The 20,749-nt window shown below is 47.0% G+C and overlaps 1 protein-coding gene across 1 annotated transcript in view; it reads right to left on the reverse strand.

Moving 5' to 3' along the window:
• Nucleotides 1-1,811: 1,811 nt before the first annotated feature.
• The window catches only part of TRIM14 (tripartite motif containing 14), a 28,124-nt gene continuing 9,186 nt past the window's right edge, over nucleotides 1,812-20,749 (reverse strand). Inside the window, exons 3-6 of the mRNA XM_069476617.1 lie at nucleotides 16,276-16,509; nucleotides 12,558-12,720; nucleotides 10,575-10,667; nucleotides 1,812-5,355 (exon numbers count right to left, since the gene is read on the reverse strand). Coding sequence (XP_069332718.1) covers nucleotides 4,820-5,355; nucleotides 10,575-10,667; nucleotides 12,558-12,720; nucleotides 16,276-16,509 — 1,026 coding nt within the window. The 3' untranslated portion in view covers nucleotides 1,812-4,819. The remainder of the gene's footprint in view (nucleotides 5,356-10,574; nucleotides 10,668-12,557; nucleotides 12,721-16,275; nucleotides 16,510-20,749) is intronic.

Consider the following 20,749-nt stretch of genomic DNA (forward strand, 5'->3'; position numbering starts at 1 on the left):
TTTGACTTTTGAAGTTTCTTTGAGTGTAGGGCCTCCCTCTCCTGTGGATCCCAAAACAATTTCTAGAACGGCATGTGTGTCTGGGTAGGTGGGTAGGTGGGAATCCTGTGTGTACTTGTGTAAAAGAGACACTGTAAAATTGATGCGCTAAGAACTGATGTATGACAGACAGTATCAGTTTCTGGCCGGTGTTCACCCCCTTTCAATTTTCCTTGTAAGCAGATGTTGAGTAAATTGATTTCTGATTCCATGGCCTTTTTTTCTACAACACTAGAGAAGGTGACATTTAAGCAAATACCGAGACGTCCTAACAAGAAGCGACAGAATATGGTAGTAGAGGGGTATGTTCCAGGACCTGGAAACAGGATATGATCTGGAAGGAAGGGAGAGCAGGGCCTGGCTTGGGCTCTAGCCGAGAATGTGCAGGAGGTGGTTCCCAACAGGGAACCAGTGGGTCACCTCCAGGTCTGGGCAGACTGGAACACCAGAAGGGCCCAGGGTGCTCTTTAAACCCTGGCTAGATTTCCCCTGAGCGGAGGAATCAGTGAGGCTGAGAGCTGGAAGAGCCCCTGTGGTCACAGGACTTAACTCTGCCTTTTGAGTAGAGGCCTATGTGATGTGTCAGAGAGAGCTGAGCAGGAGGGCCGTTGTCCAGAACAGCTTAGAGAAAATGACAGCATGTGTGATGTGTGGGGGGAATTATGGGGTTGCCTGCAGCCAGTAGCAGCTGGCCACCCCATGCTGTGCCAGGTTGCCCACGGGGCTGAAGGGTTGATGTCCGTGCACACTTCTAGCCCATTTGAGTTGGGAAGATCGGGTCTAAAAAACATCCCTGCCAGGTGGGAGGTGCAGTGTGGGCACACAGCGAGGCAGCAGGCGGTCCCTGTCTAGGAGTTCAAGGCCTTTTGGGTGCAGGCGCCGCAACAGACAGTGCCCCATGTGGGTGAACAGCTGAGATATTTACCAAGAGTCATAGGAGCCAAGACAGGAGTGGGGATGGGAGAGGGAGGGAGCATTGCCCGGGGAACACCACCTGGAACAGCTGGCACTTTAGTTCAACCTTGCAGGTTAGGAAGTGACTGAGGAATCGTGTGATTTGGGGCATGGGGTTCGGAAATGCCCAGAGTGCCTAAGGACTAGCAAGTGATGGGTTAAGCAGGGAGTGGACACATGGGGAAGGAAGGAAGGGCTTAAAAGGCTGCTCAGTTGGACTTTGTTCTATGGGAAGTGGGGAGCCATGGAAGGTTTCTGAGCAGGACATGGTAGAATCAGACCTGGGCCCTTCACTCTCATGCTTATTCCCCATCGTGTGCACCTTGCCATCGTGAGCAAGCTGTTCCCTCATCGTGTACTGACTCCTCCGCCCGCCAGGCCCAGGCAGTGCAGGGCCACCTCTGCGTGCCCTCCGCTAGGCTGCACCTCCACTAGGCTGGCCTCACGGTCTCCTGCTCCCTGACAAAGTGGAATTGCAGAAACAGAAGAGATTAGATAGACTAGGGAAGGGAGGGTCCCTGAAATCTTAGGAAGTGACTACAAATGGCTTCATTGTTGCTAAAGGATGATCACAAAGATGCCAAAAGCTACGTAATACTATCTTGGATAGGAATAGCTGGGAGTCAGGGTTTGTTTTCACATAAGCAAGAACTTAGTTACCTTCAGAAGCAGTGAACTCCTTATCGCCAGAGACATCCAGTCTCGGACCAGCTGACTAGCGCTAGAAAGTTGTGGCGGGGATGGGTGATAGCGGGGGCCTGTCCAGGCCTGGGTGCTATGTACTCACTTGAAGCAAAATGAACTCCCAGTGAAGAAGAGCATGGTTAAAAGACACAATATTCATGCTTTATTAAACCACATATTAGAAAATTGCTGTCATTTAAAAATATCTGGAAGCTATTTGTCACATCAATAAAGAATTTTCATCTACAAATTAAAATCTGACAGAGAATAAGGTAAATTGACGGTACCCCATAGACAAGGACCCCAAGGAAGCGTCCTTCCTATGCTGAGAATATGCAGGGAGGCTCCTGCTACCGCCAGGGGGCAGCTGGGAGTATCAGCTGTCTCAGCACTCTGACAGCACAGTGGGGACGCCACCGGGGATGCGCACAGGTCCTCGCACAATACAACACTGCAGTTTTTAAGGCAAGTTCATAACCTTTGGCCCATGTGAGCCTCACAGCACTGTTAGTTAGTGTCCCTACCTCCATTTTACAGATGATACTGACAAGTAAAAAGTGACCAGCCTCAGGTCACACAATTGATCATGGACCGAGACTGCAGTTTTCTGGCTAGCACAGGCTTTGGCACAGAGCCAGCTTTCAGCCTGCATAGTCCAGTCCTGTTTCTGCTGTGTGACTCCCCAGAGCTCAAAATAGTCCGCCCTCTGGGTGTAAGGCCTCATCTCGGGTCCCAAGGAAGGTAATCCGAAGGTACAGTCAAGTTCCACAGAGTGACCAGGCAGAAGCGAAGCAGCAGAGGCCGTAACTCAATGAGGGGCCACAGTGAGCAGGCGCTGGCCAGAGACCAGCTGCGTCCACCAGGAGCAGCAGGGCCCGGCGGACATGAGCACAGACCTGGAGCTCACAGGCTGGGCCCAGACCCCAGCTCCACCACTAGCTGTGTGACCTGGGGCAAGTGACTCATTCTGGGTCTCTATTTTTCCCTATGGAGACCTGGGAAAACTTTCTACCCCTGAGGCACGACGTGAGGGTCAAGCGAGTTCAGCCGTTAAAGCGTGAGCACAGGCCGCTGCAAGACAGTGAGGACTGTCTTATTACTTGGCCCCTGCGGCCGTGGGTCTGGGAACAGGCCTTGGTCTCAGGGACGGACAGAGATGTGGGGTCAAGTGTACTAACTTCCCTCTGTCAGGAATGTCCTCTGCCCATCACAATTCAGCTTTGGGCCATTTCTAAATTAATCAGAATTTTAATTAGGAGAACTAATTTCCCCTTTTCTCGGGATTTCTGAAGCACAGCACTTAGACACCTACCCAGCTAGAGTTTTAAGTTATTTGGTTAGAAGTAAAGGTACTTTTGAGGTACATTCTGCCTTGTATTCTTATATTACATTGGCTCATATGAAAGTACCATTTTTAAGGCAAAAACTATTGAAAATGGACAGTTTTGTATGGTTCAAACTAATTAACGTACTGAAAGTCTGTTTAAACCGTGAGGGGGATTCAGCCTTGCGTTTTCCTCACCCTCCCACTGTCCTCCCACCAAGCACCTAAGAAAATGCTGTAACACAGTGAGACTTCAAAACTATCTAGGGAATTGACAAATCAGGATGCTGAACCTTCAGAACTAAGGCACAGGCCCTGGGAAGGGGGCCTACCTCTCCCTGCTAGAGGAGCTGCTGGTTCTCTGTTTCTGTCACTTCACTGCAGAAAGCTGGGCTCTCTGGGTTTCCTTGGCAACATCTTGGTCTGAGGGATCTGAGGAGCATGGGGATGTCTGGCTGAGGCTGCCCAAACCCCACTTAACTCATCTCCTTTTTGTCCCAAGACAGTGGGGAAAACTGCCAGTGGTTGCTTAGCAATAGTCCCTGCTGATTCCTTCCCAGCATCCCCTGAGAAATAAGTAAGTAAAATCTCCCAGCTTGAAAGCTGGGCCTGAAAACTGGGCCAGGAGACAGGTCAGACACTTGCCTGGGGGGGCTGGTGGGTGGGGGCACGGGTCTGGGCTGCAGGCCTGGCTCAGCCCTAAATCACCATGGGTAACTTAGTCTCCCCCATTGTACAATGAGGCCAGGAGGGGTGATCTGTGAGGCCCTCCCAGCTCAGCTGTTCTGTGATTCAGTGATGGGCACCTGCTGGTTATTAATTCACTGCTTGGGAGGGAAGGGATTTTCTTAACTTTGTAGGGTGGGGAGGGTGCAGGTGGACATATCTGCTCTCCAAAAGCTTCCAATCTAGTTGGAGAGAGAGAGAGGTCCCAGATTTGTAAGAGAGAGATTCTTGTGGCCTGAGGAAGACTAGGGCAGACCAGAAGGTTTTCCTCTACAAATGTGGGCCTGTGCGGCGTGGGGAGGACAGCAGCAAAGGCCAAGTGCAGAGAGAGAACTATGTGACTCACACTTCTGATTGGAGAGTCTCTGAAGAGCAGCAAGAGCTAGATGAAGGTAAGTGGTCTTGGGCAGACCAGAAAAGCCTTGAATGCTAACGGAAAGAGCTTGTTTTTTGTTTTTCCATGTAGTCCTTTGGAGACTCTTCAAAGTTCTAAGAGGTTAAGTGAGGTTTTAGACAGATCACTCTGGTTTTAGCGCGGAAGATGAGGATGGGAGATTGTTCAGGCCAGGGAGTGTTAAGCTCTTGCAGCTGCTCTGGAGGGAGGTGATGTGGACAAGCTGAAGGTGGAGAGGAGGCAGATCCAAGGGACCTTAAGGGATACAAGAGCAAGGCCGGGCGGCTGTCATTCATTGACAGATATTTACTGTGTGCCTACTATGTGCCAGGGTTCACGTGCTGTCGGAGGGAGGAGGTCCTCAGGCTGAGCATAACCTATTCAGGCAAGGTCAGGATGCTTAGGGCTCACCTGTGGGTATGTCACTTTCAGGACCCTGGACTAAAAGTAATGTAGTGTAAGTGACAGTGGTGGTGTCTGTGTGTGAGAGGTCTGATAAGAGACAGCAGCAGGCGTGTGTTTAGGACATGTTTGAAACTAGCCTGGGAGAGGGACCAGTCACAGCACTGAGCGTAATTTGTGGGGAAGGGCTGGGGCAGAGAGAGGGGCTTCGAAAGTTGGAAGTAGACCTGCCACTCTGCTCGAGGTGAGACCAGGTGAGACAGGATGGCCAGGGAAGGTCACTCTGGCCGTAGCCCCTAAGGCAGCCGAGGGATGCTGATGGCCCCTTCCCAGAGCCGCAGGGCCGGGTACAGTGGCTCCTGGAAGGTGGCACGGAAGGTGTGCAGGTGGCTCATGCCACCCGTCACATCGTAGAAAGCTAGGACGCCGGCCTCGTAGTCCAGGAAGATGCCGAGCCGGTCGGGGTCGTCGCGGGGATGCAGGCGGCTGCGCTGGCCGTCGTGGAAGGCCCAGTACTCGAGGTCGTAGCGCTTGAGGCACCAAGACTGGCGGTTGCAGCCCAGGCGGGCGGCGGCCGAGGACCCGTGGCGCCGCAGGGAGGCGTAGGCCGCGCCCACCCACCAGCCGGCGCCCGCCTCCTGCACGTCCACCTCCCAGTAGTGGCGGCCGGCGGCGAAGCAGTCGCGGCCCAGCACCTGCCAGAGCGCGTCGAACTGCAGCGCGGGCGCTGGCCCCAGGCGGCCCAGCAGGCCGCAGCGCACAGTCAGGCGGTCGGCGGAGAGGCGCAGGCGCGCGTGCATCGTGTCCGGCTCCAGCGTGGGCGTGCGCGCGTCTGTAGGGGGCGGGGACACGGAGCCACGCCTGGTGGGCGGGGCCAACGCTGCGCCCCGCCCCCTGGCGCCCACCCTGTTGCTCCCGGCCCTGGCACACGCACGGGGTACAAAACGGGAGGGCGCGGAGGCCGCCAAGGGAGGGGTTGGAAGCCCCCCGGCTTTTACCCCGATTGCCTCTGGGGAGGTGGCTAGGAGCAGGGGAAGGAGAGAAAACTCTACCGTGCACCCATTATACCATTTGAATTTTGTACCACGGAATTGCCCATTTCTAAGAATTTAGTTAAAAAGCAATCCTGTTACTAACACGGCTGTTATGTCCTTCCAATTTTTTTCCCCCTCTAACCTGCCGTTTTATAGTTTTTCTGCAGATTGGTATCATACCATACATACTCTTAGATAATCTGCTTTTTAAAATTTGTTGATATGAACAATTTTGCCACATCAAATATTCTTTAACATGAGCATTTTAGTGATGATTCTCAGATTTGGATGTATGGACACATTCTAATTTAATCTTCTATTGTTTTGAGTATTTAGGCTTCTGAAAAAAGCTTTTGGAAATACTAACAGGATTATATTTTTATGTATCTGATTACTTCTTTAGGGTATATTCCTAAAAGAGGAATTGCTGGGTCAGTGGGTATGATTATTTTAAGGCCTGTGATAAATATTTCCAAATTGTCCTCCAGAAAGTTTGCAGTGATTTAATCTCATTAACATTTCTCTTTGCATTATATCATGTATGTAGACATGTAGTTTTTTTTTTTTTTTTTTAAGTCTGGATCATAGGGTTATATAGGACATTCACCTTTAGTAGAAAATGCCAAACAGTTTTCCAAACTGTTTACACTGTTAACAGCAATGTAAGAGAAATTCTTGTTATCCACATATTTTTCAACCTTGGTATGATCAGTTTTTGAAATTTTAGCCATTCTGGTGGGTGTGCAGTGCTATCTCATGAGGTTTTAATTTGCAGTTTTCTGATGACTAATGTTGAACACCTTTTCATATATATATATATATATATTTTTTTTTTTTTTTTTTTTTTTTTTTTTGAGACAGAGTTTCACTCTGATCCCTGGTTAGAGTGTGGTGGTGTTATCAGAGCTCACTGCAACCTCGAACTCCTGACCTCAAGCGATCCTCCTGCCTCAGCCAGCCCTTTTCATATCTTTATTGGTCATATAGATATCCTAATCTTTGTGAAGTGCCTGTTCAAGTCTTTTGGTGATTTTTAAAAATTAATTGTCTTTTGCTTACGGATTTGTAGAAACTCTACAAATTTAGGATGAGTGTTTTGTTGAGTGTCTGTTTCTGAATGCAAATATATTCTCCCACTCTGAGGCTTTTTTTTTTTTTAAGAGATGGGGTCTCTATGTTGCCCAGGCTGGATTTGAACTCCTGGGCTCGAGCAATCTTCCCTGCCTCAGCTTCCTGAATAGCTGGGACTACAGGTGTGTACCACCACACCCAGCTCCTTTGAGTGATTTGATGAAGAGAAACTCTTAATTTTATTGAAGTCCAATTTATCAATTTTTTTTTTTTTTTTTTTGTTGAGACAGAGTCTCACTTTGTTGCCCAGGCTAGAGTGAGTGCCGTGGCGTCAGCTTAGCTCACAGCAACCTCAAACTCCTGGGCTTAAGCGATCCTACTGCCTCAGCCTCCCGAGTAGCTGGGACTACAGGCATGCGCCACTATGCCCGGCTAATTTTTTCTATATAGATTTTTAGGTGTCCATATAATGTCTTTCTATTTTTAGTAGAGACGGGGTCTCGCTCAGGCTGGTCTCGAACTCCTGACCTTGAGCAATCCACCCGCCTCGGCCTCCCAGAGTGCTAGGATTACAGGCGTGAGCCACCGCGCCCGGCCTAATTTATCAATTTTTTAAATGGTCAGTGTCAATTTATCAATTTTTTAAATGGTCAGTGTTTTTTGTGTTCTGTTTTTAAAACTTTTGCCTACCCCAAGATCATGAAGATTTCGCTTCCATTATTTTCTAAAAGCTCTGTTGTTTTCTTTCATATTACAGCCTCTAATTCACTTGGAATTTGTTTTTGTTAGTGGTGTGAGATAGACATCAAGATTCATTTTCTTACCATATGGATATCCAATTGACCAGTATCATTTATCAAAAACATTATCCTTTCCCCACTGTACTATTGTGTCATTCCTGTTATAAATCAGGTGACCATATATATATGTATAAATATGATTCTGAACTTTGTTTTGTTCTCTCTGAGACAGTCTTGTCTATTCTCTACCCTTTTATTTCTATAAACATTTTAAAATCTGCTTGCCACTTACAAAGAAAAAACTTCCTGAGATTTTGAATAGGATTACAATTGAATCTATAGATCAATTGGGAAGAAGTGATATTTTTACAATAGTGAGTGTGGTATGAAGAATGGCCCTCTAAAGTCCACATCCTAATCCCTGGAACCTGTGAATGTTAGGTTACACGACAAAGAATAATTACGGTTGCTAATTAGCTGACTTTAAGAAAGGGAAATTAGTCTGGATTATCTAGGTGGCCCCAAAGTAATGACAACGGACCTTAAGAGTGGAAGGAGGTAGAAGAAGAGAGTTACACAGACATGTGACCATAGAAGAATGGGCCAGAGAGATGGACCATTGCTGGCTTTGAAGATGGAGGAAGGGGCCATGAGCCAAGGAATTCAGGCAGCCTGTAGAGAAGCTGGAAAGGGCAAGGAAATGAACTCTCTCTTAGAGCCTCCCGAGAGACCTCATCCCAGTGAGATTCGTATTGGACTTTCCTCCTACAGAACTGTAATCTAATGGATTTGTGTTTTAAGTCACCAAGTTTGTGGTACTTTGTTACAGCAGCTACAGGAAACATACAGTGAGTGTTTCAGTACAGGAAAGTGGTATATCCCTCCTTTTATTTAAGCTGTTTTTACTGTCTCAGAGTAATGTTTTGGTGTTTTCTGTGAAGAGGTTTTACACATCATCTGTTAGATTTATTTATTTTTAAAATTTTATTTTCTAATTGTTTACTGCTAATATACAGAAATTTAGTTGATTTTTGTATACTGATATATCAAGCAGCGGTTCTAAATTCACTGAGCACTTCTAAATTATCTTTAGATTATTTGGGATTTCTATAATTCATATCATCTACGAATAATCTCTTTTTTCCATCTTCAGTCCTTATTCTTGCCTTTCATTTCTTTTTATTGCCTTGAGGTACTGTCTATGACATCTAGAACAACGTTGAATAGAAGTGGTTATAGTGGGCATCATTTTCTCCCACTCTGGGTAAATACCCAACAGAAATGCATGCATATGTGCATCAAAAGACATGCACAAGCTGGGTACCGTGGTGCACGCCTGTAATTCCAGCTACTTGGGGGGCTGAGGTGGGAGGATTGCTTGAGTTCAGCAGTTCAAGACCAGACTGGGCAACATAGCGAGACCACTATCTCAAAAAAAAAAAAAAAAAGACATGCACAAGAATTTTATAGCAACATTATTCACAACGGGCAACACTAAAACAATCCAACTGTCCATCAGTAGTATAAATAAAGTGTGTTACACCCATACAATAATGGAACACTACACAGCAGTGAAAATGAACAGACTACTGCTGCACATGATAATATGGGTAAATCTCATAAATACTATGTTGAATGAAAAAGTACAGTCTGAATGATCTAGTTATATATAAAGTTTAAAAACAGGCAAAAGTAACAGTGTTAGAAGTCAGGAGAGTAGACACCTTTGGAGACAGTAATAAGAGGGGACATGAGGAAGGCGTCCGGGGAGTGCAAATTTCCATTTCTTCATCTGAAGGAGGTTACTGAATGTGTTTACTTTTGCAGAATCAGTGAGATGCACACCTTTGATTTGTGTAAGTTTACTTTTAAGAATGCATGTCCAGTGTAAAAAGAAAATAAAATTTCAGGACTTTCCAAATTTATTATGCCAAGGGGAAAAGTTAAACCTTGGAAACTGAGTCACAGAGTATGGCTGTTTTTTCTTTTCTGGTGCATAATCATTGCTTCCTGACCTTTGTGTTGAGATGTTATACATTAACCAGACTCTCTAGTCTTCATGCAAACCTAGACCACTGTTACCTTGCTTAATATTACCATGTTAAGCAACCCCCTTAGTGTAATCAATACTAGCCAATCAAACCTTACATCTGTATGTTAGCCTTTGTATGGAAAATGCTGTAGTTCTGTTCAGCACCTCTGCTTTTTTTTTTTTTTTTTTTTAGCCTATAAAAATGAACTTCACTTTTCCCCACACTGGGAGCCCTAATCACCATTCTTTGGAGTCCTTGTGTCCCCAGATGGCTGCCCTCCACTTGGGATTGAATAAACTCTTTTAACTGGATCCTGAGCCTTTTGATCATTTTAGGTTGACACCCAGTAATTCCACTTTGAGAAATTACTCCTAAAAAATAATCTGAAAATGAGCTAAGGTGTGTTCATTTGTTCATTAATTAATTCAACAAATGTGTACAAGAATGGATTTATATTATAGAAATGAAAATGTAAACCAGTCTAAACATCCAACATTATGAGATTGGTTAAATATGACACATCCATTCAATGTAATACCATGCAGCATTTAAAAATTATGATAATATTTATATTTACTGAATTGTTCAAGCTATACTGTTCAATGAAAAAATTACAAAAGCATATCTATAATAGCATACTATTTTTTTTAAATCTGTACACATACATGCTTTAAAATGTCTGAAAAGATATATACTAAAATATTAACAGCATCTATCTTTGGCAGAGGCAAATGTATATTCTATAATTTCTGATTTTCTACAAGAAGCATGAATTACCTGTACAAATTTTTGAGAGAAAAAGATGTTCATAATATATTAGTAAATGAAAACACAGATTACAAAACAGTATGTATAGTATGATATGATGTTTGTAAAATAAAAAGAGATATTAAACACATCATTATATGTATATTAGATATGCCAAAGTAAAAGGACAAGTAATAATAGTTAATTATGCATGGGAGAGGGATTATGAGTAATTTTCTTTTTTCTTTTGTTTCCTAATTTTTCTACAATGAACATGTATTACTTTACATGTCTTTAGAACTAATAACAAAAGTTTTTAAAAAATTTGGGTTCCTTAATAAGAACAAAGGGGGGCCTCCATTGCCATGACCCTCCTCCGCCCAGCATCCCGCCCTGGCCACCCTCTCCCCACTCCCAGGGTCTTACGTTTTAAGAAGAGCGATCGCTCAGGTGAGGGGCTGATTTTCAACAGCGTTTTCGGCTTGGTGCTGGAGGAGCCCGAGAGCTGGCAGTTCATGTCTGTAACGAGTTGTGAAATGAGCGCCTGGTGCTCACGCAAGCAGCACAAAGAAAACAGACTGAAAATACTGCAAAACTGGAGAGTCACATAATCGCTCCCCAAGAATCGCTTGCAAATTTAAGTAAGAAATGCAAATTCACAGCAACAGGCAAACTCCAGGACAACAAGTGAAGTCAGCTAGGGCAGCACTGGGGATGGGAGCAACTGCAAAGCAGACATGCAAATTCCAGGGCAAAGATGGAAAACAAGAAATCAGAGCTGAGTCTTCAGAAAGAAAAAGGGCTGGGAGGCTGTCCCAACAAGAGGGTACGGGGGAAGCACCTGGGGCCCTTGGCACCTGCCGTCCTCTCTGCCTGGAACCATGTTGCCCCTTGCCAGCTGTCTGGGCTGGAGTTCCCTTACCACCTCCCAGACCTGCCTTCCCTGACCAGCTCTTCCGAAGTGGCCCCTTTCCCGCCCCCCATCACTCCCAGCACCGTCACAGGTAGGAAACCCACCTCTAGGTGAACGCCTCTCCCCTCTCCCCAGAACTCTAGAATCCTGTGTCCTATTGCCTGCGTGATACCACCACATGGGAGGTCAAACTTCTCAAATCTAACAGGCCCAAACACCTCATTTCCCCTAATCCTAAACGCTCTTTCCCATTTCGGAAAAGGACAACTTCCTTCTGCTCGCTCCCAGCTGGAATCCTTGCAGCCTCCGTGATCTCTCTCCCCTCCCTGCCTCACTACTCCATATCCACTCCCTTTGCCGGTCCTTCAACAGGCCTCAGGGCCTTTGCACTCCTTTCCCCTCTGTCTACGACGCTTCCCCCAGATGTAACAACAAGAACAGTGGTCACAGCTATCACTTACATAGTGCTTATTACACCTGAGCATTTTACGGGCAATAACTCATTTATTCCTCACAACAGCCCACGAGAGAAGACTACATTATTGTCTCCATTTCTCGGGTGTGGAAACAGGCTAGAAAAATGAGGTGCCTCGCCCAAGATGGCGGGGTTGGAGACCTGGGCGAGGAGCCTGGGCAGTCTGGCTCCAGAGGCCGTGCATGTGACACTGTGCTCTCCTGCCCTTCAGACCCACAGAGAGAGCCTGCAGAGCACTTCTGTCATGTCACTCTGCGTGTCCCCTTCTCAGAGTCCTTCCCCACTGCCCCATATAAAATAGCTCCTCCTCATCACTCTCCCGTCATCTGTCATCTGTCTTACCCTGCTTTACTGTTCTTCATGGCAGTTCTCGTCGCCTGACAGGTTTGTGTGTTGTCTGTCTGCCCCGCCCCAAGACGTGAGCACCACAAAGGAAAAAGAGCTTTGTTTTGTGCCCTGCTGTGCCTGGCACATAGTAGGGGCTCAGTGCATGTTCTGGATGAATCATAACAGCAGAGATGAATGAATGAATGAAAAGGTTATTTCTGAACACCTGCTTTGTGCCAGGCCCCGCAGGGACCTCAGAACCTCAGAGCTAGACCCAAAGTGGTTCCTGTCCTTAAGGCATTTGCGAGGGACATCTCATGAACACACCCACGCAGGACAGGACAGGCCCTGGGGGGAGGGCAGAGGGGAGATGGCCAGGAGAGGGAGTGAGCAGGGAAAGGCTTCCCAGCCAGAGGAGGAAGAGGTGGAGGAAGAGTTGGCCATTCCAGCTGGGAGCCCGGAGCAGGTGAGGTTCAGTGTGGCAGGGTCCCGGGAGCAGTCCGAGGGGCAGAAGCAGGGCAGTGTGGCTGGAGACAGGCAGGACTCGGCCTCAGGAGGGGAAGGAGGTGAAGTCGTGAGGGTGGGCTGGGAACCAGGGCCTCCGAGTGGGAGAGACATGACTTAGGGTGACGGTTTTCACAGCTGTCCCGGGGCTACAGGGTGCTAGGAGAGTTAGGGTCGAATGGCGACTTACTTTCCTTAATGCGAACGTCCATTGGTGTCTGTAACATACTCTGCATGGCTTCCACGAGGCCCTTGAAGAAGCTCTTGACGGGCTCGAAGGAGACGGGCACGGGGTGGCACAGCTCCCCGAGGCACATCTGCCGCTGCATCTCCTGCTCGGTGGCCGTGAATGCCTGTGCGGGCACGCGGGGATCAGGGCGGCACGGGGAGCTGCAGGCTGTGTCCCAGACCCCACTGCGCACCAGGACAGACCCAGGCAGCACACCCAGGCCCCACCCTGCCCTGGCACCCGCAGCAGCCCAGGCCGGGCCCCTGGAGAGACCGTGCAGCAGGCCCGAGGTGGGAGACACTGGAGGCTGGGTTTCAGTGCTGGCCCTGGGGGTCCCCCACCTCTTTCCCCTGTGCCAGCTGTGAAGGGGCTGATGGGCTGACACAAGGGCCCTTCCCTATGACAGGGGCCTGCCTCAGGGGCAAAAGGGGTGAGGGGCCAGTCTTCCTGGGGAAGGAGCCCCTGGGGCTTGTCCTAAGGAGGGAGCAGGAAGACGCATCCCAAGAGGGAAGCCAAGGCTCTGGAAAGTTCAGCTGGAGTGCTGACTGAGGGGTGTGGCATCCACAGTGGGCGTGCATCCTGTTTTCTGCCTGGAAAGCACCCCTTAAATACCTTCCTGTGCTGTGCGGCTTTGCTAAGTACAAGCTAGAGAACTCACTCCCCCCTCCTCTCTGCATCCCAAGACAAAGACACCCCCAACCCAAAGCCTGGATTTGGAAGTGAAGGTGAAGGCAGTGACAGCAGCGTGTGGCTCCTGGGCACAGCCATGGTGGAGGCTCTGGGTCAGGAGTGCGAGCTGTGATGTCCTGCCCAGCAGGGGTGCAGTGGGGTCTACATGGCACAAACCCCTGCTGTGGCCTGGACTTCATTCCTGTTGCCCAATCTTCCACCTGGACTCTCTGGGCCCCTGGAGAGCCTGTGAGCCACCTAGTTCTTTCATAAACGCCTTTCTTGCTGAAAACAGTTACTGTGGGTTCTCGTGTTTGCACTTTCGGAAGGGTTGCCCTGGGCAAGGAGCTGGGAGGCAGCAGACGGCCCCAGCTGAGCAGGTCTTGGCTGGCAGCAGTGTTACCCCAGAAGGGATGGGCGGATGGGGGCCCTGGGGGGGAGAGAGGGTGGCCTGGCACCCGGGGCAGAGGCAGGCCCCACCTGGCAGGATGCTGCACCTTGGGAGGGGGCAGTGGGATGGCCTTCAAGCCCCATCCAGCCCAGAAGGCGGAGGGTCTAGAGTCCACCCTCATTTTTGTGGGAACCAGGGTTAAGGCCACATGCAGAGAGCTGGAGGTAAGCTGGGCAGAGAGGTAGAGCACTATCAGGAAGTCAAGGGAGAGCAGGATGCAGCTCTAGGGAGGTAGGAGGGTGGCTCAGAGAACAAAGGGGTGGGGTAGGACTGGGGGCCATGAGAGGACAAATGCCACCACCTGGTAACCCCAAACTCCAGCAGCTAGCACAGGACCTGACACATAGTAGGTACTCGATAAATATTTATGATGGAATAAATGAATGAATGAAACTGAGCACAGCTGCTTCTTGCCTTTGCAGGCTCAGGGAACAGCCACCCATTTCTCAAGCCAGAAACCAGGCATCATCTTGGTCTCTCCCTACTCGTTCCCCACTTCCATTCACCATTCCTGTCGCATCTCTTGAAACTGCCTGTCTCTCCCTATCCTCACTGCCCCTGCCCTGGTCCAGGCCACCCTCATCTCTCTCCCGGATGTCGTGGCCTCCTCACTTCGAGCCTCCAGTCCTGGCCTCCCCAGTCCATCCTCCACTCTGTCACCAAAGTGATCTTTCTAAAGCACTAACCTGACCATATTAATGGTCTCTTTCCTTGGTTAAAAACATACCCCTGGCTCCTATCTCTCTATAGGACAAAGTCTAAGCTCCGTGGCCTGGCAATAAGTGCTTCCTGAACTAACCCTGACCTCCCGATCCAGTTGCATCTGCCAATACCCCCTCCCTTACAACCCTACTCCTCCCCAAGCCAGGCTGGACCCCAGGTAGTTCTCAGCTTGCCAGACTCTCAGGTGGACATAGTTCCTTTCTGCCTGGGATGTCCTCTCTGCTTCGTCCCTCTGTATATAACCAGTGAGCACCCACTCATTTTCCAGCACCCAGCTCCATCATCACCTCTTCCTAGAAGTCCTCCCAGACTGCCCTCTCCCCCACACAGAGTTAGCCATTTCTTGGACGTACTTTTACTAACTTGCTTAAGCTATATTGTATATAACTGTCTGAGCCTGTCTCCCCACCCAACTATGAGCTCTTAATGTCCAGCAAGGGGCCCGGCTTAGTATGAATTGATGAACAGATGAATGAAGAAATAGAAGAAAGAAATGATGTATGATTAAAATCAGTAGCTCTGGCACAAGAAAATTAAAAAAAGAAATGACAAACCCCTGACAATGTGTTGTATGATGTGAGAATAGCATTCTTCTCCATGGAAGCATTCCTCTGTATTAGATATCCTTAAAAGTTATCATCATTTAAAAAGAAACAAACAAATGTACTGCTTTGTGCATCTTGCCCTTCTTCAAGTACAATGCCCATTGTGCCTAGAATTTGGCTGAAATAGCTGATAGTGAGGCACAGGTTGAAATGACTGAGGATACAAGAAGGCACAAGAGTGGATATATCCACCAGGGAACTGGCGTGGCTGGTTTTGTACTGACTGATTCATTTGTCTGTCTCATTTTACAGCCAAAGCCCATGCTAATCTGGGGTTAGACTCAGTGCCACCTTTAGTTATATCCTTGTCCCACGGCCTTTAAAGTTACAAAGGTTTTCTATACAGAGAGAATAATGAAGCAAAGAGAAACCCAGACACAAAATATATGCTATGAAGTCTTAGCCTAGTTAGTTGAAACAGATTTGGATTTGAGATTCCCAGAAGCCAAGGCAAAGAAGGAAACTGGAGGAGTTATTAGTGGAAAAGCAATCCCAGTGCACAGGTGAATGTACAGGGGTATTGACACCAGACAGGAGTTTCTCCCATGGTTCCTTGAAGACAGGAATATCATCCTCAACAACATGCTTTCATCAAATGCAGCAATGACCATGACAGGGGCTATTTCTTAGTCTCTTCTTCAACAAAGGCCAGTGGCCAAAGAGTGCCATCCTTCTCTCTCCCTTGGGCAAACTATGACTCAGCTTTTGGAATTTGCTCAGCAGCTAAAAGGACACATGCCTTATCAGGATGGGTGCCTCAATTTAAGACTATACAGGCAGAGGGCCGGGCAATGTGCATTGTGGGTTTATAGTCAGACCTGGCTTCGGACCCCAGCTCTGCCACCTACCAGCTATGTGAGCCTGGCTGAGTCACTTCACCCACCTGAGCTGCAATTTGTCATTCATAAAATGGGGTGAGGATATCCACTTTGCAGAGTTCTAGTGAATATTAGAGCTAAGATAAGATACATAAAGTGCTCAGAACACAGAGGCCCCATGGCTGTTGATATTATTTCATTTGTGGCTGTCAATATTATTTAATTAGTCCAAGATATATATTCTCTTCCTAACAATGTATATTTTCTGGCCAGTTGTGTGGGGGTAAGAAAGTCTACATGCTGACAAGGCAATTCTCTGTGTATCTGCTTAGTGTGTTCATACCGTGCTCAAAGCCACAATCACTGAGCGGAAATGGCAGGTGGCAGCTTGTAAGCAGAAACCCCAACATTACCTGCAGCCGCTGTACAGGACAGGGCTCCTGACTGATGCTCCAGACCCTGTTGGAGAGATCGTTCATGATGTCAATTTGCTCCCTGCAAGACTCAACTTGCTGCCTGTACATCTGGAGGACAAGCTGCGTGCTTTTATCAATGAATTTCTTGGCCAGCACTTCCTCTTCATCAAGTAGCAATCTGAGTTCAGAGAATTTCCCTGTCAGCCAGGTTTTACTTGACTCTGCATGAGCCTGGGGGAAAAAAAAAACAAAAAGAGTTGCCGATGATATGTTTGCCAAACAGGAAATCCAAAATAATCAATATGAAAAAAAAATTATAACCTTGAAAAAGCAAGTTGAGCAGGTGGCTAATCAGATACAAGATCAACTTATGAAAACCCAAGCTTTCCTAAGTACCAGCCATCATCAGTTGAAAAATTCATGGAGAAACAGAAATCCTTTTTAAAATAGGAGGGAAAATAGCAAAATATCTGAAAATAAACCCAACAAAATCATAGCCCTGAATGGGAAGATTCATTATAAAGATGCTATTTGTCTCTAAGTTAGTCTATAAATTTGATGAAGTCAAAATCAAAATCTTAACATGCAGATTAAAAATTATTAAATTATTATGGGGAAGAATAAGCACAAGAAAAGCCAAAATTGCTTTAAAATGATCAATTAAGAAAAAACTGCTTTAGTAAATAACAAAATAAACTGTAAATCTACAAGATCTAAAGCCATGTTGCTCAAGCACGGACAAAATGATCAAGGGCACAACATAAAGAGCTCTAACAAGGACCCGAATTATACAGACAGGGGTGTGTGTATGTGTGGTGTGATATAACAGTGGCATTTCAAATTACTGGGAGGAAAAAATGAACTACTCAATAATTGACACTGGCATAGCATGTAATTAACCATGTATTTGGGGAAGAAAACCAAGTTAAGTTCCTACCTTATAGCACATACAAAAATAAATTCAGACTGGAACTCCACCATGAACTGGGCTTGCCAAAAAGTGCAAATGTGAATCTGATCATGCCTCTAGATTGTCTAGATTGTGTCTAACTAAAAGACACAATTTAGAGGACATATAGAGGACAGAGGAACACAACTATCAATTTAAGAAATACATCAACCAATTACATTTTGACTTTATTTCGCTCCCAATTCAAACAAAATGTGACATTTACATTGGAAATATGGCCACTGATTGGATATTTAATGATATTAAGGAACTACTTATCATTAATTTTCTTAGATGTGTAATTATACTACGGTTATGTGCTTTTTCATTTTTTTTTTTATTTTTTTGTAGAGATGGGGTGTCACTACATTGCCTAGGCTAGTCTCGAACTCCTGGCCCCAAGTGATCCTCCCATCTTGGCTTCCTACAGTGCCAGGATTACAGGCATGAGCCACCACACCCAGCTGGTTGTGTGTTTTAAAACATAAGTACTTATCTTTTATATAGAATATGCTGAAACTTTTACAGATGAAATAGTATGTGTGGGATTTGCTTCAAACTAACACGTGTGTATACTTGAGGTTTTCCACAATAAAAGGTGAACAAAACAAACAAAAAAGAAAATCCAGACAGATTAAAGCACTGTACATAAAAACCTCAAATAATAAATCTATTAGAATGAAATACAAAACAGCTATTAAAATCAATTTGGGAGAGGAAGTCCTCCATAAGTGAGACCTCCATAAATGGAACCCAAAACTCAAATAGCAAAAAGGGAGACAACAGCAGTTTTTACAACATAAAAAATAAAAATTTATTTAACAGGAAGACACTGTAAACAAAGCTACATGACAGGTCACAAACTACATAGACATACTCTCCATAATATATAGTATTAATGAAAATAATTTAATTAAAATGTGGGTCAAGGATATGCAAATGTAAACAAACATATGGGCCAGGCACGGTGGCTCACGCCTGTAATCCCAGCACTCTGGAAGGCCGAGGCGGGCAGATCACTCGAGGTCAGGAGTTCGAGACCAGCCTGAGCGAGAGCGAGACCTCGTCTCTACTAAAAATAGAAAGAAATTATCTGGCCAACTAAAAATATATATAGAAAAAATTAGCCGGGCATGGTGGCGCATGCCTGTAGTCCCAGCTACTCGGGAGGCTGAGGCAGTAAGATCACTTAAGCCCAGGAGTTTGAGGTTGCTGTGAGCTAGGCTGACGCCACGGCACTCACTCTAGCCCGGTCAACAAAGCGAGACTCTGTCTCAAAAAAAAAAAAAAAAAACAAAAAAAAAACCAAACATATGAAGAGCCACTCAGCCTTCCCAGCAATCAAGGAAGTGAGCACTGTAATCAGAAAATAGTTTTTGACTATTAGATTGGAAGAATTTTTTCTTAAGAAACAGGGTCTCACTCTGTTGCCCAGGGGATACCATGTTATCTTCTTAGTGGGACCGCATGTCGTTTGGCAGGAGATGGCAGATGAGTTTCCTAAATCTGTGTTTCCTATCCAATGCTCTAGGCAATGGATACGTTCTGAGGCTAGCTCGTACCAAGGCTTCATGGATTACATTGGCTTTGGGCTAGCCTGGGAATTAGTCCACATTTATAACATGGTTGCAATGGATCAATGAGCCTGGACCCGAATATATCTTATTGAATGACCAAATGAAGAAAAGCAAATGTAATTCCAAACCCTTGATTTATGAACATGTTGGAGGCAACGTAAGTAAACAAAGGATCTTTATAGAGAAACCAAGAGGGCAAGTATCTCCTCCCAACCAAGCTATGCTCTAAGCAGTTTCTACAGGTATGCTTTGTAAAGAATATACAAAGGAAGCTGAATGACACTACACCTTGTTCTACCTCTCGGTGCAGGGATAACTGTCTGCAAACAGCCACCAGAAAACTTGAGATGTAAGCAGATGAGGGTTATGCAATACGATGGGGGCAGGGAGAGAGAATGATGGTAGTGAAACGAGGAAGTACGCCGTCTAGCTAGGGTGGCACTGGGTCAAGGTGAAATCGGATCCCAACTGAACCGAGCTGGGGTTTGGACCCAGCTGGGTGAGGGCCAGGTGGAGTCTAGCTGAGGAAGGTCTGGGGAGAGGAAAAACCGACCAGCCATGAATCCGTGGTCAGCGCAGGCTGGGGGACTGGCACAGGCTGGGGGACTGGCATGTGGGGTGCTGGCTGTGACGTGAATCCAGCTCTGGGTTCTGGGGCGAGTGAGGAGCTGAACGGAAGGAGCTGTTTTGTTGAAAACTCAGTAAGACTTCAGACAACCCCACTATGCACACCTCTCACGAGGCACCACCAGGGAGGGGAGGCCTGCTCTCCAACCCCTGGCCAGGACACTTCAGTACTGGAACCTCTCAGACTCTATGGTGGCAGCGGCCAGCAGGAGGAGGTGGGGTGTGGAGACCAGGGGCATTATCAAGGTCAGCAGTGTGGCCAGGCTGGGTCTTCATCTTCCCATTTCCAGCCTGACAAAGGGCAGCTCATGTCACCCACTGGTCCCCTGACCCATTCTGTGGCTCAGTCCCTACAGCTCTTGTGGGTCACAGAGAAAGGCACAGAGCCAGGAACTGAGGCTATTGATTCTCCCCCCCAGGGTTTCTGGGTCCGGTGCCAGTCTGAGTCTGTGACAGAGGTCCATTTCTTGCCTGCCCCCAGCTCTGCTCTGTAGGGTAGAGGGGCTGAGCCCTGCAGGCTGCATTTCCAGGATCCTCCTTCAGGCTGGGTGCGTTTAATGGGAGGAAGAACTAAAGGGAGATCCAGGGGTGAGGACAAGGGAGCAGCCAGGGCACCCCTCCCACCAGGGCACTGTCTCCATGAGTGGCTGCCCCCTGAAGCCCCTCCACCCTCCAGCTTGCACAGAACAGGCCCACTCTGGTTTCAGCTTCTGCCTAGGTGGCCCTGGCCCCTGCACTCTGCTAACACCAGCCCAGGGGTGGAGGTGGCTTCCTGCAGGTGCTGACTGCCTCATCATCTTCTGGTTGGCTCCTCCATGTTTGTGTCACCATTCCCTGCGTTAATCTCTTCTGTCCAAGACCATCAAAGTGGCTTCTATCTTCCTGGGTGGACTTGATGGATACCACTGTGACCCCAGGTCGTACCTTGCTATGTGACCAATGACAAATTATTTCAGCTCTGACAGCCTACACACATTCCAAATCCCTAACTATGTCTGGGTTCAATAGACAGTAACCAATCTTAAATATATCTATGTATCTATATGTATATACATACTTTTTTTTTCATTTATAAAAGTATCAAGAGCTCATGGTAGAAAATTTGGAAGATTCAGAAAGAACATAGCCGCTCTGCTATATTGTCATCTAATCCCAGTTTGAGTAAAAAGTTAGAGGAGCAGGCTGAGTGTTGAATTTTCCCTACACCTGGAGGTACTACTGGCCCCATCCTGGTCTGTTTTCTGTCACATACAACAGAATACCTGAAACTGGATAATTTGTAATGAAAAGGAATTTGTTTCTGACAGTTATGGAGGCT

Source organism: Eulemur rufifrons, chromosome 7 (assembly GCF_041146395.1).
Source record: "Eulemur rufifrons isolate Redbay chromosome 7, OSU_ERuf_1, whole genome shotgun sequence".
Lineage (NCBI taxonomy): Eukaryota > Metazoa > Chordata > Mammalia > Primates > Lemuridae > Eulemur > Eulemur rufifrons.